The sequence below is a fragment of the Myxine glutinosa genome, chromosome 5 (assembly GCF_964187855.1).
Source record: "Myxine glutinosa chromosome 5, kmMyxGlut1.1, whole genome shotgun sequence".
NCBI lineage: Eukaryota > Metazoa > Chordata > Myxini > Myxiniformes > Myxinidae > Myxine > Myxine glutinosa.
In genome coordinates, this window is record NC_136265.1 from 106,190,180 (window position 1) to 106,207,806 (window position 17,627).

The window sequence follows — 17,627 nt, forward strand, 5'->3', positions numbered from 1 at the left end:
CCCTCTTTTCAGGCCTATCTCGTGGTTACCCGACTGGTTTGAGCGAGCAAAGGGCAGCTAATGCTGCTGGCAGCCAAAGCACCACACACGGAGGGATCAGCCAAAATGGGGCGCGGGATCGAGTTTGCCCATTGATTAAAATGAAGGGTGGCCGCAAAATGAAAAGGCCTAAGCTCAATTCTTTACACAACGTAGATGTCACTAGGGAAATGGCCTACTCTTACACATACTATGACATAACTAATTCTAATGGGCCTACGTGTTGCTTGTGGACTAACTATGGGGGGCAAACCTTTAACCTTTAATGATGTTATATGTACAATCTCAAAACCTCAACAATATATTATGAAAAAGGTTTGGGGCACCAACAATGCATGGCTAAACATATATAAAATAATTTATCTATATTATGCATAAAACAAGCATCTGCTTAATTGTTCACTTTTTTGTTGTTCTTTAACGACCTCTATTATCCCACCTTGTGGGGTCGGCTGGGGGAAGCTTGGCCCAAGTCTTTCTCGAACCGGCCTGGCCAGGCCTGACATTTGCCTAGTTAGGGCAAGAATTTGGAATTTGGTCATGGTGCCGGCGATACTCGCCCACTCTTTGCGAAGGACACCATGGGATCTTTAACGTCCACCAACCCATGCTGTCAGACGGGGTTCCCAGTTTAACGTCCATCCGAGGGATGGCATGCACATTGATGAATCGCCCTGCTTGTGAAACAACAAACTGACAGTTTATAGCTGGGTCGGGATTCTAACCTAGGCTAGACAGCTCAGAGGCGAGTGTGCGTACCTGTAGGATTCTAACCCAGGCTAGACACCTCAGAGGCGAGTGTGCGTACCTGTAGGATTCTAACCCAGGCTAGACAGCTCAGAGGCGAGTGTGCGTACCTGTAGGATTCTAACCCAGGCTAGACACCTCAGAGGCGAGTGTGCGTACCTGTAGGATTCTAACCCAGGCTAGACAGCTCAGAGGCGAGTGTGCGTACCTGTAGGATTCTAACCCAGGCTAGACACCTCAGAGGCGAGTGTGCGTACCTGTAGGATTCTAACCCAGGCTAGACACCTCAGAGGCGAGTGTGCGTACCTGTAGGATTCTAACCCAGGCTAGACAGCTCAGAGGCGAGTGTGCGTACCTGTAGGATTCTAACCCAGGCTAGACAGCTCAGAGGCGAGTGTGCGTACCTGTAGGATTCTAACCCAGGCTAGACACCTCAGAGGCGAGTGTGCGTACCTGTAGGATTCTAACCCAGGCTAGACACCTCAGAGGCGAGTGTGCGTACCTGTAGGATTCTAACCCAGGCTAGACAGCTCAGAGGCGAGTGTGCATACCTGAGGATTCTAACCCAGGCTAGACACCTCAGAGGCGAGTGTGCGTACCTGTAGGATTCTAACCCAGGCTAGACACCTCAGAGGCGAGTGTGCGTACCTGTAGGATTCTAACCCAGGCTGGACACCTCAGAGGCGAGTGTGCGTACCTATAGGCCATCCTGCCAGCCCACTTAGAAGTTCACATTGTCACATTCAATTGTGAAACAACAATAGTTAGTTGTCGCCACCCTGTTTATCCTAGTTGTGTGATGGCAGGATCCTATGTTGTTCTATGTATGATCCTATGTATGATCCTATGTTGTCCTATGTATGATCCTATGTATGATCCTATGTTGTCCTATGTATGATCCTATGTATGACCCTTTTCCTGTGATTGCATGATCCTATGTTGTTCTATGTATGATCCTATGTTGTCCTATGTATGATCCTATGTATGACCCTTTTTTCTGTGATTGCATGATCCTGTGTTCTATGTATGATCCTATGTATGATCCTATGTTGCATGATGGCAGGATCCTATGTTGGCCTATGTATGATCCTATGTTGCGTGATGGCAGGATCCTATGTTGTTCTATGTATGATCCTATGTTGCGTGATGGCAGGATCCTATGTTGGCCTATGTATGATCTTATGTTGTTCTATGTATGATCCTATGTTGCATGATGGCTGGATCCTTTGTTGGCCTATGTATGATCCTATGTTCTGTGATGGCATGATCTTATGTTGGCCTATGTATGATCCTATGTTCTGTGATGGCATGATCCTATGTTGTGTGATGGCAGGATCCTATGTTGTCCTATGTATGATCCTATGTTCTGTGATGGCATGATCCTATGTTCTGTGATGGCATGATCCTATGTTGGCCTATGTATGATCCTATGTTCTGTGATGGCAGGATCCTATGTTGTCCTATGTATGATCCTATGTTGTCCTATGCATGATCCTATGTTGTCCTATGTATGATCCTATGTTCTGTGATGGCATGATCCTCTGTTGGTCTATGTATGATCCTATGTATGATCCTATGTTGCGTGATGGCAGGATAGCCTAGAGGTGTGCATACTTACCACTGTGCTGTCGAACCTGGGTTAGAATGCTGATCCAGCTATAAACCGCCATTCCAGTGTTTCGCATGTCGGGCGATTCATCAGTATACGTGCTGGAATTTGGCCATGGTGCCTATGTATGATCCTATGTTCTGTGATGGCATGATCTTATGTTGGCTTATGTATGATCCTATGTTGTGTGATGGCAGGATCCTATGTTGTCCTATGTATGATCCTATGTTCTGTGATGGCATGATCCTATGTTCTGTGATGGCATGATCCTATGTTGTCCTATGTATGATCCTATGTTCTGTGATGGCATGATCCTATGTTGTCCTATGTATGATCCTATGTTCTGTGATGGCATGATCCTATGTTGTGTGATGGCAGGATCCTATGTTGTCCTATGTATGATCCTATGTTCTGTGATGGCATGATCCTATGTTCTGTGATGGCATGATCCTATGTTGTCCTATGTATGATCCTATGTTCTGTGATGGCATGATCCTCTGTTGGTCTATGTATGATCCTATGTATGATCCTATGTTGCGTGATGGCAGGATAGCCTAGAGGTGTGCATACTTACCACTGTGCTGTCGAACCTGGGTTAAAATGCTGATCCAGCTATAAACCGCCATTCCAGTGTTTCGCATGTCGGGCGATTCATCAGTATACGTGCTGGAATTTGGCCATGGTGCCTATGTATGATCCTATGTTCTGTGATGGCATGATCTTATGTTGGCTTATGTATGATCCTATGTTCTGTGATGGCATGATCCTATGTTGTGTGATGGCAGGATCCTATGTTGTCCTATGTATGATCCTATGTTCTGTGATGGCATGATCCTATGTTCTGTGATGGCATGATCCTATGTTGTGTGATGGCATGATCCTATGTTGGCCGATGTATGATCCTATGTTCTGTGATGGCAGGATCCTATGTTGTCCTATGTATGATCCTATGTTGTCCTACGCATGATCCTATGATTTGAGGCCATATTTGACCATATTTGACCATGACCATATTTGAGGGCACCCAGCCTGGACAGAGAACACCCAACGTGGACAGGAAGTGAAGATGAGAGACTTCTATTCAGGGCCACACGTTGACTGCGACCGGAGAGGAAGTCCGCAAGCCATGCGTGGAGCATCCCTCGTTTGTTTGTCTGTCTGTCTGTTAACAGGATATCTCAAAAAGTTGTGGACGGATTTGGATGAGATTTAGTTTGGTAGGTTGGGTGATTGAGCCCATTGATAATTTGAAACACCAATCAGAGCCAACTGAAACACCAATCACACCCAATTGAAACACCAATCAGACCCAATTGAAACACCAATCACACCCAATTGAAACACCAATCAGACCCAATTGAAACACCAATCACACCCAATTGAAACACCAATCACACCCAATTGAAACACCAATCACACCCAATTGAAACACCAATCACACCCAATTGAAACACCAATCACACCCAATTGAAACACCAATCAGACCCAATTGAAACACCAATCAGACCCAATTGAAACACCAATCAGACCCAATTGAAACACCAATCACACCCAATTGAAACACCAATCACCCCCAATTGAAACACCAATCACACCCAATTGAAACACCAATCACACCCAATTGAAACACCAATCAGACCCAATTGAAACACCAATCAGACCCAATTGAAACACCAATCACACCCAATTGAAACACCAATCACACCCAATTGAAACACCAATCACACCCAATTGAAACACCAATCACACCCAATTGAAACACCAATCACATCCAATTGAAACACCAATCACACCCAATTGAAACACCAATCACACCCAATTGAAACACCAATCACACCCAATTGAAACACCAATCAGACCCAATTGAAACACCAATCACACCCAATTGAAACACCTATCACACCCAATTGAAACACCTATCACACCCAATTGAAACACCAATCACACCCAATTGAAACACCAATCACACCCAATTGAAACACCAATCACACCCAATTGAAACACCAATCACACCCAATTGAAACACCAATCACACCCAATTGAAACACCAATCACACCCAATTGAAACACCAATCACACCCAATTGAAACACCAATCACACCCAATTGAAACACCTATCACACCCAATTGAAACACCTATCACACCCAAACTACTGGGCCAATTGACACCAAACTTGACACGGAGACCAAATTGGACCTCTTGTTGAACAAAGGCTGCTTCGTTTTTTTTTTAATGATCACGGCCAATGATGATGTAGTTAAATTAAATTCAAAATTATATTGTGGCGGTTTGAGGGCGTGGCCTCGACGTCACTCGTTCCTGCTCCCCGCAACAGCAAATCCGAATCCCCCACCGACTGCACCTTGCACCTCCGAGCCCAAAACGGCGACACGTGCGAGAACAGCGCTGACCTGTTGAGATCCTTCCTCTCTGAGGCTTCATCCCATCAGAGTTCAACCTTTAACCCCATCCCTCCCCTATTCCACCATTTGGTGTTCCCCGATCCAGACCTTTTCATCCATCCAGACATGTCTCCCGTCTGCAGACAATGGCTTCGATTCACCAGCAATGTGCACTCGTGAAAGACTTACCCCAGCAGCCCTCGAAAGTTCGGTTACCATATTTGAACTTTAAAATAAAGAGGGCACTCAAGTGCTCATGTATTATTGGTGTGTGTTTGTGAGGGACTTGCCCTGGCCGGTTTGGACGAAACTTGGGCCAGGGACTTACCTCCGGCCAACCCGACGGGAACGTGGGATTCATGGTCGTCGGGGTTCCTTAAGTGATGCCTCTGTCTCTGGAGAGTGTGTGGCTGAAGTTATTGTTACAGAAATGGAGGCTTATATCCCCCTTCTTCTTTAAGACTTTCTCTTCCACTTCCTGGTGCGTGGTGCAACCATCTTTGCTCTCTCGTCATTGTGCAAGGGACATGGCATATCGGACCTGGAAAAAGTTTTCTTCCTCCGACTCGCATTCAGCCTTCATCTCGGCCCAAAATCATTGCAAACATGTTATTCATGAGGCAAAGCATTCCTTTGTCCAAAGGAAGTGTAACAACCTCTCATGTTCTTCCACTAATGCATCTTTCTGGTCTTTAGCCAGAAGTATCTTCAACGACTTCCATTTCTCTAACTTTCTTTCATTTTTCCGTTCCAATGATGCCGTAACTGTCTCTCCGACTGATAAAGCAATTCTTTCCAGTTCTCTTTTCTCCTCTAATTCCACACTGGATGACTCCAACATTCCAACACCCCCTGAATGACCCCTTACCAATCCTATGCCCTTCCCTAGAATCTCTTTTCATGCAGTTAAAAAGTACTCCTCTCTCTGGACACAAGCAAGAAATACGGACAAGATGGCATTCCTCCTCGTGAATTGAAGAAGTGTGCCTCAGAACTTGCTCCCGTGGTTGCTCATTTGTTTTGTTTTTGATTAAAAACACCAAACTTTTCCTCTTTCCTGGAAACATACCGTACTACAGCCTATTTTAAAGAAGGGTGATCGTTCAAACCATTCCAACTACCGTCCTATTGCTCTGACTTCTACTATTAACAAAGTCTTTGAACATCTTGTCAATTCCTCAAGCATCTTGAATCTCTCAGTCTTCTATCTCACCATCAATATGGCTTTCCTAGGCAAGATCTGCCGGTGATATCCTTTCTTACATTACGAACGTCTGGGCCTCTTCTCTGAGAGACTTTGGGGAATCCTTTGTTGTAGGCCTTGATATCTCAAAAGCCTTTGACAGAGATATGCAGACCTGGACAAAATCACAGACTGGGCAAACAAATGGAACATGTCTTTCAATCCTGATAAATCTCACACTCTTACGAGATGTCTCTCCGAAAAGACCGACTGGAAAACCCTCCCATCCACTTTCTGAAAAATCCTCTCCAAGAAGTTCTGTCACTCAAGCTTTTGGGTCTCACTATTTGCCATGATCTTTCCTGGGAAAACCACATTTCAAATCTGGCCTCCAAAGCCAGTCGCCGACTGGGCATCCTCCGGCGTGCGAAGCCCTTCCTTGGCACACCTGAGCTCCTCACCACATACAAGGCTTTCATCCGCAGCTCTATGGAATACTGCTCTCCCCTCTGGTCTGGTGCTCCTGCCTCACACCGAGCTCGTCTTCACGCTGTTGAAACCAAAGCGTTCAGAATCATTGGAATCTCCCGCGATGAAGCTAACTCCAAGGGCCTTTCACTCACTCACTCACCGCAGGCAGGTTGGTGGTCTTTCCGTCTTCTACCGACTCCTCTCTGGCCTTGCCCCCCCCCCCCCCCCAGCTCTCTCTGGGCTCTGTCCTCCAAATATTCCTACAGGTCGCACAAGATCTGCCTGCAACCCTCTTATGGTAAAACTGCCAAAATCAAGACTCTCTGCTCACCTTCACTCCTTCATTCCTCTTTTCTCCCGCCTCTGGAACAAACTCCCTCACTCTCTTCAATCCCACTCCACCCTCCAGGTCTTTAAAACAGCTGTTCACCACCATCTCTTATCCTCCCCCATCCAAAACCTTGATCTTTTCTACCCCCGCTAATTTCGGTCCCCTTGTGTTTTATACCTCTCCCCTCCCCCCCTTCCCACGCCTCCTGCCCCCAAGCCCTCTCCCTCCCACACTTCTCCCTGCTCTCAAATGTTGTGATTGTGTGCTTCTCCTTCTCTCCCCATCTTGTCTTCCACTCCCTCTTTTTGTATATTTTGTTTGTCTTGTTGATTTGTTTGTGAAATAAATGTTAGCTCTTTCACGAGCCTCGATGCAGTATCCAAACAAACAACAACAACAAAAAAAAAAAAAGAGTTTGGCATCAGGGTCTGATATCCAAGGTTCCCTCTTTGGGCTTTCCTCCTTCACTCTGCTCTCTCATATCGAGCTTTCTCTGTGACAGCTCTATCTCTGTAATTGTCCATGGCTCAACATCTCCCTCCTTCCATATCAACAGCGGTGTCCCTCAGGTTTCTGTCCTGTCACCAACACTCTACCTTCTTTTTATCAGTGACCTTCTTTCTTCTACAAATAACCAAATGCACTCGTATGCTGATGACTCGACATTACATTCCTCCATGTTTTTCCCATTTGCCCCATGTTCCCTCACTCGATCTATATCTACTTTTATCACGACTACCTTATAAGTTTGGAATTGGACATGGTTTCTCAGTGGAGAAAATGTAATCGAGTTGAGGTCAACGCTCCAAAAACTCAATTTCTTCCTGTTTCTCTGTCCAAAACTTTCCCATATCGTTTGAAGGCTCTACAATTTTACCACTCAATACAGTTAACCTACTAGGTATTACCCTAACATCAAATTTATCCTGGAATCCACACATTACACAAATAGCAAGGTCTGCCTCGAATAAACTAAGAGTCCTGTTCAGATGTCGAAGATTCTTCTTCTCTCAACAGTTGCTTCAACTATATAAAGGATTGATTCATCCTTGTATAGAGTTACTGCTCTCACATCTGGGGCGGTTCTAGCTCCACATACTTCCTGGACAGAATTGAATCCAAAGTAATCCGACTTATCAACTCTCCCAATCTGACCTCAAAACTCGACCCGCTCGAATTATGCTGCAACGTTGGCTCTTTCTGTTTTATACAACTATTACTCTTTTTCTGCTCCCAAGAACTTGCTGCTTGTGTCCCTCCGCCATTAGCGAGACCACGGGATACTCGACAAGCCGCTACATCTCATGATTATTGTGTGGCCATTGGTAACTCGAGGGTGCTCCGTTAAGATGTTTGTTTCTTCCCCTCCACTGCCAAACTCTGGAACTCTTTACCTTCCCATTTTTTTCCAAACACTTACGACCTTACCCTTTTAAAAACACAAGTTTTCCAGTTCCTCAAAATATTATTGGATTATTTCTTATCCTTCTCTTCCCTTCTCTATTTCTTCAGTTCTTTTTTTTCCATTTAAGGCCTGGCTTTGAGTACGATACGGTCTGTGACTGGAGCCTTTAACGTTAAAAAAAGAAAGAAAAAAAAAAGTTCGTTTGTTTGGGATCCGCACAATTAAGGCGCAAGACAAAGTGAATCGTCTAACGGATTGCTCCGCCACTTTTAACAGGCTGATTCGCTGCGCAAAGTGAATCGTCTAACGGATTGCTCCGCCACTTTTAACAGGCTGATTCGCTGCGCAAAGTGAATCGTCTAACGGATTGCTCCGCCACTTTTAACAGGCTGATTCGCTGCGCAAAGTGAATCGTCTAACGGATTGCTCCGCCACTTTTAACAGGCTGATTCGCTGCGCAAAGTGAATCTAACGGATTGCTCCGCCACTTTTAACAGGCTGATTCGCGGCGGTGGTGAATCTGGGACTCTTATTCGTGACCAAATTAACGGGCGGCCGTGGAGACCTCTCATCCCTTCCCGACCCGCTGCACGCATCGGCTGTTGAAGATCCGCAACCGTAACAATATCAATACTTGTACATAACCTGTGCTTTCTTTATTCGCACACATCACAACTCCTTAAAATGGTCCCATTAATTGGCTCATCATCCTGGCAGCTCAGTTATGATGTAGCGGTGAATGTATCCTCGGAGCATTGGCTCGAGACCAGGAATGGGATACCTTGAACAGTTTTTGTGCACTAACAGAAGATCTATGTGGCTGCATCACAGGAGCGGGGGCGAGTGTTGCAGAGGTGGTACAGCCTGATGATGGAGAATGAAGACGTGTTGGCAGAACTCATCACAGCTGAGAGTGTAGGGCCTGCTTTGTTTAATGGCTGTTTTAAACTTTGCTTCAACTTCAAAATGGGGTGAATATCAGGGGGAGGTAAGGGGGATGAGGACATATTGGGCTATGTTATGACTAAGGTAATCATTTTTTTGTGTTTGTTGATGCGTCTCTTGTATTTCTACATAAAAACATGATCCACCTTTCTGCACGTCCATCAGGGAAAGCCTCTGTTTGAGTCCCGTGCGGAGGTAGCTTACGCCGCCGGATTCCTGCAGTGGTTTGCCGAAGAGGGCCGTCGGGCCTATGGTCATGTGATCCCAGCATCACGTAGTGACTGCCTTATGTTTGCTGTGCCCCAGCCACTGGGCGTGGCAGCCCTCATCACGCCGGTATTATTATACTGTATATTTCATACTCTGTACAACGTATGACTGGAAACTAAATAAGTTGGATTATATTTTTCAATAACATGAAGATATTTAGTTATGAAGGAAGTTATTGTATTGTGGTTGTATTACCATATTTGTGGAACACCTGGCTTTTAAACTCTCTGGTCGCACGCAGTCAGTCATGGCTGTCGTCTACCGCCCTCCCAAACCACACCCATTATTCCTGTCTGACTTCTCCTACTTTCTGACCCAGCTATGTTCCCTCTCCCCCTCAATCCTCCTCCTTGGTGATTTCAATATCCACATGGACTCCACTGACTCCACAATAACCACTGACTTCACTGATTTACTCACCTGCTTTAACCTCACTCCATGTCAACTTTCCTACGCATATCCATGGTCACATTTTGGACCTTGTCTGCTCCACTGGATTAATTTTTGCACCATCTCTCTGGCTCCGACCTCACCCTCTCTGACCACTTAGCCATCACTATGACCATCAACATCCCCACCCCAACACCAAGACATTATCGCACTATCAACTTCCGTAAGCTAAACGCTCTTTCACCGACCTCATTCTCATCCACCCTCTCTGAAAAAATGTCCACTTCTCCCTTCATTGACCTCCACACCCCTTCCGACCTCACTGACTACTACAACCACACTCTCTCCTCCTGCTTTGACCAGCTTGCGCCTGTAAAAACCAAAACAGTTTCTTTCACCCGTTCTGCTCCCTGGTTTACCCCTGAACTCCGCCTGATGAAAACTCGTGCTCGCCAACTTGAAAGACTCCGCAATAAAACAGGTCTCACAGTTCACTCCCAAGCCTACAAGGACCACCTACAACACTACAAAGATGCCCTCTCCCACGCCCGCTCCGCCTACTACTCTCAAATTATCCACTCTGGCTCCGGAAACCCAAAAGCACTCTTCTCGACAATAAACAAACTCCTCCGCCCCCTGGACACCACCACCCAGTCATTCACAGTGGACAACTGCATCTCCTTCCTTTCTTTCTTCCAACGCAAAATTGACAACATCTACAACAGCTTGACCACCGCCGCACCCGCTCCCCCTCCAACCACCTGCCCCCCCTTATCCTGCCTTCCCCTGTCTCAATTCTCCCCGGTCTCCCCTACTGACCTCTCTGAACTCCTCATAGGATTGAAAACTGCCACCTGCACTCTTGACCCCATCCCCTCCAGCTTTGTCAAGGCCTCCCTCCCTGCTCTCTCTCCACTTAGCATTGCAACAATAAACTCCTCCCTGTCTACAGGCATCGTCCCACCATCCCTCAAAATTGCTGCTGTTACCCCCATTCTAAAAAAACCTGGTCTAAACCCTGACACCCTAAACAACTTCAGACCCATCTCCAACCTACCCTTTCTGTCAAAAGTTTTGGAACGTGCTGTAGCCGCTCAACTCAAACATCACCTCTCTGCCAATAACCTGTATGAAACATTCCAATCCGGATTCCGCTCCAACCACAGTACTGAAACTGCTCTCCTCAAAATCACCAACGACCTTCTCCTCTCCTCTGACGCTGGCAACCTCAACATTCTCGTCCTCCTCGACCTCAGCGCTGCCTTTGACACCATCGATCACACCATCCTCCTCACCCGACTTGAATCCACCTTTAACGTTACCGGCACTGCCCTCTCTTGGATTAAATCATACCTCTCTGACAGACGCCAGTTCATCTCCATCAATAACTGCAAATCCCCCACTGCTCCCCTCCCCCAAGGTGTCCCCCAAGGTTCAGTTCTTGGCCCCCTCCTCTTCATCCTTTACCTGTCCCCCCTCAGTCACTTAATCCGCCGTCATGGTCTCCAATTCCACTGCTTCGCCGATGACATCCAGCTTTTCATCTCCACCAAGTCCGTCTCCACTGACACCCACTCTATCCTGACAAACTGCATCTCTGAAATAAAATCCTGGCTTCAAATCAACTTCCTCAAACTTAACTGTGATAAATCTGAAATAATCATCTGGCCCAAAAACGCTCACAAAATCCACCCATAACTTTGCCCTCAACATCGACGGTATCCCAGTATCCACCTCCCCTCTCATCCGGAATCTTGGCGTCATCTTTGACCAAACCCTCTCCTTCGACAAATACACTAAACAGATTACAAAGACAGCCTTCTTTCACCTGAAAAACATCGCCCGTCTCCGCTCATCCCTCTCCTCCACGGCTGCAGAAACCCTCATCCACGCCTTCATCACCTCCCGTCTGGACTACTGCAACAGCCTCCTCTATGGTTCACCCTCAACAATCACCAATAAACTCCAATACATTCAGAACTCCGCTGCCCGTCTACTCACCCATTCCCGGACCCGTGACCACATCACCCCCGTCCTTTACAAGCTTCACTGGCTCCCCATCTCCCAGAGAATCCAGTACAAAATCCTCCTCTTGACCTACAAAGCCCTCCATAACCTGGCCCCATCCTACCTGGCTGACCTCCTCTCCAGACACACTCCCACCCGCAACCTCCGCTCTGCTGGTACCAACCTCCTGACCCCCCCCCCCCCCCCATCTGGACCAAATTCAGATCCTGGGGGGACAGGGCCTTCTCCATCACTGCTCCCACCCTCTGGAACTCACTACCTCACACCATCAGAGACTTCTCCTCACTCACCACATTCAAACCACACTCAAGAAGACCCACCTGTTCAGCACTGCATTCAACATTCAACCCACAGCATTTAACCCCTGACTATCACTTCTCCTTCTCCCTCCTTTTGCTTTAAATATTTCCCTATTGATTCTTGTCTTTTTGTAATTGTTGTTTTCATGTTTTGTTATGCATTATGTTTTGCACTCTGTCAAAGCGCCTTTGGGCTTCTGGAAAAGCGCTATACAAAATAAATGAATTATTATTATATTATTATATGCAGCATTTGTTTCTATGTTTATTAAAACAAAAAAACAAAAACAAACCCCATACTTTTTCATTGTCATTCCCAAATTCTGACGATGGAGCGACATGATGGAGTGACTGTACCAAGCAGATACAAGCTGCCCTGCAAAGACACTGAACGCAGCATTTATTTATTTATGTTACAATAACAGACATTATTCTGTCTGTTGTTGTATGAATTCTGTCTGACAATTCTGTCATTGTATGAATATGAATGAATGAATTCATTCATTCATATTCATTCATTCATTCATACAATAACAGACAGAACATCATTACATATAGCATGGTATGTCACTTGGATTTTGTTTCGTGAGGGACTCGTAATGTTAGATTTGGATTTGAACTCTCGCCATCCTTATTGCCATCCCCGGTCCCAAACAGTGGAACTTCCCGGCTGCCATGATAACCAGGAAGGCTGGAGCGGCACTGGCCGCTGGTTGCACAGTGGTAATCAAACCTGCCGAAGATACACCGTTCACGGCCCTCGCTCTTGCTCGGGTACTTGCATTCTGGACTGAGCTGTAGACTAGATACTCGTACGGTGTACCTTGACCTGTCGTATAACCATAATGAATGGTGGCTCCTCGCTCATGTTGGCTTTGCAAACTACTTTGCCCATCTCCTACATTATGCACCTTTCTCAAATTAATTGTAGTTTATTCTTGGTGCAGAGGTCGTAATGAAATAGCAATTGGTGCAAGGCCATGAAAAAGAAAACTCTTATACAGTCGTGGCCAAAAATATTGACACCCTTGCACCTTTTTCAAGTAACTCACAATTTTGTCTAAAAATAAGTTGAAATTGGCAAAAGTATTTGTCTCCACAATTCTTTATTTCACTGTTAATGTTACAAAACCTTTGTTTTGTTTCAGAACTTAATATATCCTTTAAATGAGGAAATAAAAACAAATGGCATTGACAAAATTATTGACACCCAAGACTTAATATTTGGTAGCACGGCCTTTGGACAAAATAACTGCAGTGAAGCGCTTCCTATAGCCATGAATGTGCTTCCTACACCTCTATACTGGGAGTTTGTTCCACTCTTCTTGTGCAAACTGCTCCAGTTCTCCCAGATTTGAAGGTTATCTTCTCCCAACTGCTGTTTTGAGATCTCCCCACAGGTGTTCAATGGGATTTATATCTGGACTCATTTTCTGACCTTCAGAACAGTCCAGCGTTTTGTGTGAACCATTCCTGGGTGCTTTTTGATGTGTTTGGGGTCATTGTCCTGCAACAAGAAACATGACCTTCGACGGAGACCCAGCTTTCTGATACTGGGTTGAACATTGCGCTCCAAAATGCCTTGGTAATCTCCTGATTTCATGATGCCATGCACACGTTCAAGGTACCCAGTGACAGAGGCAGCACAGCAACCCCAAAACATCACTGAACCTCCTCCATGTTTGACTGTAGGGAAGGTGATCTTTTCTTTGAAGGCTTCATTTTGTTTTCTGTAAACATAGAGATGATGTGCTTTACCAAAAAGCTCTAATTTGGTCTCATCTGTCCAAAGGACAAGCTCCAGAAGGATTTTGGCTTGTTCAGGTGTGTTTTGGCAAACTCCAGTCAGGCTTTCTCAGCAGTGGGGTCTTCCTGGATCTCCTACCATATAACCCCCTTTCTTTGAGTTGGTGGTGGATGGTGCAAGTTGAAACTGTCGTACCTTGTGTCTGAAGGTCACATTGAATCTGTTTGGCAGTTTATCGAGGTGCTTTCTCCACCATTCGAACAATTCTTCGCTGCAATCTTCGATCAAGTTTTCTCTTGCGGCCACATCCAGGGAAGGTTGGCTACAGTGCCATGTGCCTTAAACTACCTGATAACATTGTTTATGGTGGACACAGGAACATCAAGGTCTCTGGAGATGGATTTGTAGCCTTGAGATTCTCCATGCTTGGCTACAATCTGTGTCTGACCTCCTCAGACAATTCTCTGGTTTTCTTTCTTTTCTCCATGGTCATTGCGGAACACACAGTGACACAAAACAGCAGAATGACTCCTTTTCTCTATTCAAACTGGTTGAATGAGTGATTTTTATATTGCAGGCACCTGCAAATCACCACAGGAGAGTTCAATTCCAAAGTAAAGGAGAATCACCTGCTTGAAATCTAATTATTTCTAAGAACTTCTAAAAGGTGCAAATAATATTGTCCGGGCCATTTTCGGATTTCTGTGCGGAATAAGCTAAGATTTAGTAATTTTTCAGCTTTTTTTGTTTTGTTCCACTGCAAACCAAAGAAATACAAATGTGGATACCAAAATATTTTTTAATTTTTAACAATTTTCTGGAAGAAATGGTGAATTATTTGAAAAAAGTGCAAGGGTGCCAATATTTTTGGGCACGACTGTACCTTATTCACAACTAGAAAACTCAGTGCGGGCACCAAGCCAAGGGTGTTTTCACCACGCATGGCAAACTCCAAGCCTGCACACCTTAGGAGGGCCGTGTCCGCGAGAATGTGGCATGGACACTGAGCCGGGCAGAGCTTCTTCGGTATTCCCACCAGAGGTTGTCATGTGCTTCCTGTTTATTTGCTGAGAACACAAAATGGTGGACTGGCAGGATGAGGAGATTGTAGAATTGCAAGCAGTTTGAGTTGATGAGAATATGCAGGTTGGACTGTTGACTTGTTTTTTTTTTTTGTATCCACATGGAATAAGTTTATTCACGACCATACCACACGGCCAGCCAAAGTACCTTTCATAAGTACCTCTGATCTGAACCCTCCAACACCTGCAGCTGGCTGAAGCTGCCGGCTTGCCTTCTGGAGTGATGAGTGTGTTGCCGTGCTCCCGATCCAATGCACCATCCATGGGTGTTTTGCTCTGCCGACACCCGTTGGTTCGGAAGATCAGCTTCACTGGTTCCACGGCAACCGGCAAGGTGACAGTAATCACAAAATCCATGATGATGATGATAAATACTCGTGTAACAAGAACGAGAATCGCTTTGCAATACATGTCCGCTACCGATGTGATACTTTCTAATTCCGAAAAGGGCATAACTCCATTGAAAAACTGACGAAACGCCCTGAAACTCGAACTTGTTGTGTAACTAATCATAATAAAGCCGTGTACCAAGTTTCAGTTTAATATGTTAAAGGGTACGGGAAAAATGTCTGAAATACCACAGGTTGGATGGATCGTCCCCTCCGGTGAAACTGGTAGGGGACCAATAACAGAAATAATGATAGAGTATGACGATTGATTAGTTTTTCATATTGATCGATCGTTTAACATCCAAGGTAATCGCAGTTCATCAGTGCACCTGATCCTGTGAAATGATCTCCGTACATTTCTTATGGGATGGAATGAGAAGCTCACGGGAACTACAAGGGCGAGTAAAGGGATGATAGGGGTCGAAGTATGTATTATTTTTCTTTAAAGGTAAAGGAACATTCCGCTGACTGTTCGACGACCTTGTACTCAACAGGAACTGCTTAGGCTGGCAGCCCAAGGGGTGAAAAGGGTTTCGATGGAGCTCGGGGGTCTTGCCCCATTCATCGTTTTTGACTCCGCTGATGTGGGCGCTGCTGTGAAGGGGGCCATTGCCAGCAAATTTCGTTTCTCGGGACAGGTGACAAACTAAGCTGTGAAACTTTGAGAATGTAGGATGTAGGAATGTGTATCGAGGAATAGATAAATGCTCTGGGACAAGGGATTGAGGAGCTTTTTTTTTCTTTTTTTTTCTTAAATCGTGTATCTTGTCTCCAGACATGTGTTTGCAGTCAACGGTTCTTGATACATCGACGAGTTCAAGAGGACTTCCTCAGTAGCCTGTCCAAAGCTGTGGCGGACTTCAGAGTGGGGAGGGGTTCAGAACCAGAAACTACGATGGGACCTCTCATAAACTCACATGCTCTAGAAAAGGTAAACGACCATTCATTGAGAGAGGGCAAAGAAAAATGATGCAGCTAAGATGTACAGGCTGGTAACTTCACATCATGCTTCCTTTGTACCGTGCTTCCTATCTGACATGTCAACACAATTACAGTATTTTCAATCACTATGTTAGTCATTGCTGAACATCCTAGCAATGGGTGTGGGAGAAAAGTTTGATGGAGTGCGGAGGAGCATGAGAATGGTTGGTAGAGGGTGGAGGCTGGAATGGAGGGGTGATGGGGCAGGAGAGGTTGGTGGGGGTTAAGTCGAGCAGTTGGGAGAAGATGGAGCAGTTGAGAGAAGATAGAGCGGTTGGGAGAAGATGGAGCGGGTGGGGGAAGATGGAGCGGTTGGGGGAAGATGGAGCAGTTGGGAGAAGATGGAGCGGTTGGGAGAAGATGGAGCAGTTGGGGGAAGATGGAGCGGTTGGGGGAAGATGGAGCGGTTGGGGGAAGATGGAGCGGTTGGGGGAAGATGGAGCAGTTGGGAGAGGATGGAGCGGTTGGGAGAGGATGGAGCGGTTGGGAGAGGATTGGGCGGTTGGGAGAGGATTGGGCGGTTGGGAGAGGATGGGGCGGTTGGGAGAGGATGGGGCGGTTGGGAGAGGATTGGGCGTTTGGGAGAGGATTGGGCGTTTGGGAGAGGATTGGGCGTTTGGGAGAGGATTGGGCGTTTGGGAGAGGGTGGGGGCGTTTGGGAGAGGGTGGGGGCGTTTGGGAGAGGATGGGGGCGTTTGGGAGAGGATGGGGGCGTTTGGGAGAGGATGGGGGCGTTTGGGAGAGGATGGGGGCGTTTGGGAGAGGATGGGGCGGTTGGGAGAAGATAGAGCGGTTGGGAGAAGATGGAGCGGGTGGGGGAAGATGGAGCGGTTGGGGGAAGATGGAGCAGTTGGGAGAAGATGGAGCGGTTGGGAGAAGATGGAGCAGTTGGGGGAAGATGGAGCAGTTGGGAGAGGATGGAGCGGTTGGGAGAGGATGGAGCGGTTGGGAGAGGATTGGGCGGTTGGGAGAGGATTGGGCGTTTGGGAGAGGATTGGGCGTTTGGGAGAGGATTGGGCGTTTGGGAGAGGATTGGGCGTTTGGGAGAGGGTGGGGGCGTTTGGGAGAGGGTGGGGGCGTTTGGGAGAGGATGGGGGCGTTTGGGAGAGGATGGGGGCGTTTGGGAGAGGATGGGGGCGTTTGGGAGAGGATGGGGGCGTTTGGGAGAGGATGGGGGCGTTTGGGAGAGGATGGGGCGGTTGGGAGAGGATGGGGCGGTTGGGAGAGGATGGGGGCTGGGGGTGGGGGAGAGAGTGGTTGGTGGAGGGTAAGAACAGGTTGGTGACAGGTGAGAGAGGCAGGGGTGGT

General features: G+C 46.6%; 1 protein-coding gene across 1 annotated transcript in view; it reads left to right on the forward strand.

Moving 5' to 3' along the window:
• ALDH5A1 (aldehyde dehydrogenase 5 family member A1) overlaps nt 1-17,627 on the forward strand; it is a 40,424-nt gene that overhangs the window by 10,082 nt on the left and 12,715 nt on the right. Inside the window, exons 3-8 of the mRNA XM_068116656.2 lie at nt 9,020-9,103; nt 9,299-9,469; nt 12,778-12,894; nt 15,140-15,283; nt 15,833-15,976; nt 16,114-16,269. Coding sequence (XP_067972757.2) covers nt 9,020-9,103; nt 9,299-9,469; nt 12,778-12,894; nt 15,140-15,283; nt 15,833-15,976; nt 16,114-16,269 — 816 coding nt within the window. The remainder of the gene's footprint in view (nt 1-9,019; nt 9,104-9,298; nt 9,470-12,777; nt 12,895-15,139; nt 15,284-15,832; nt 15,977-16,113; nt 16,270-17,627) is intronic.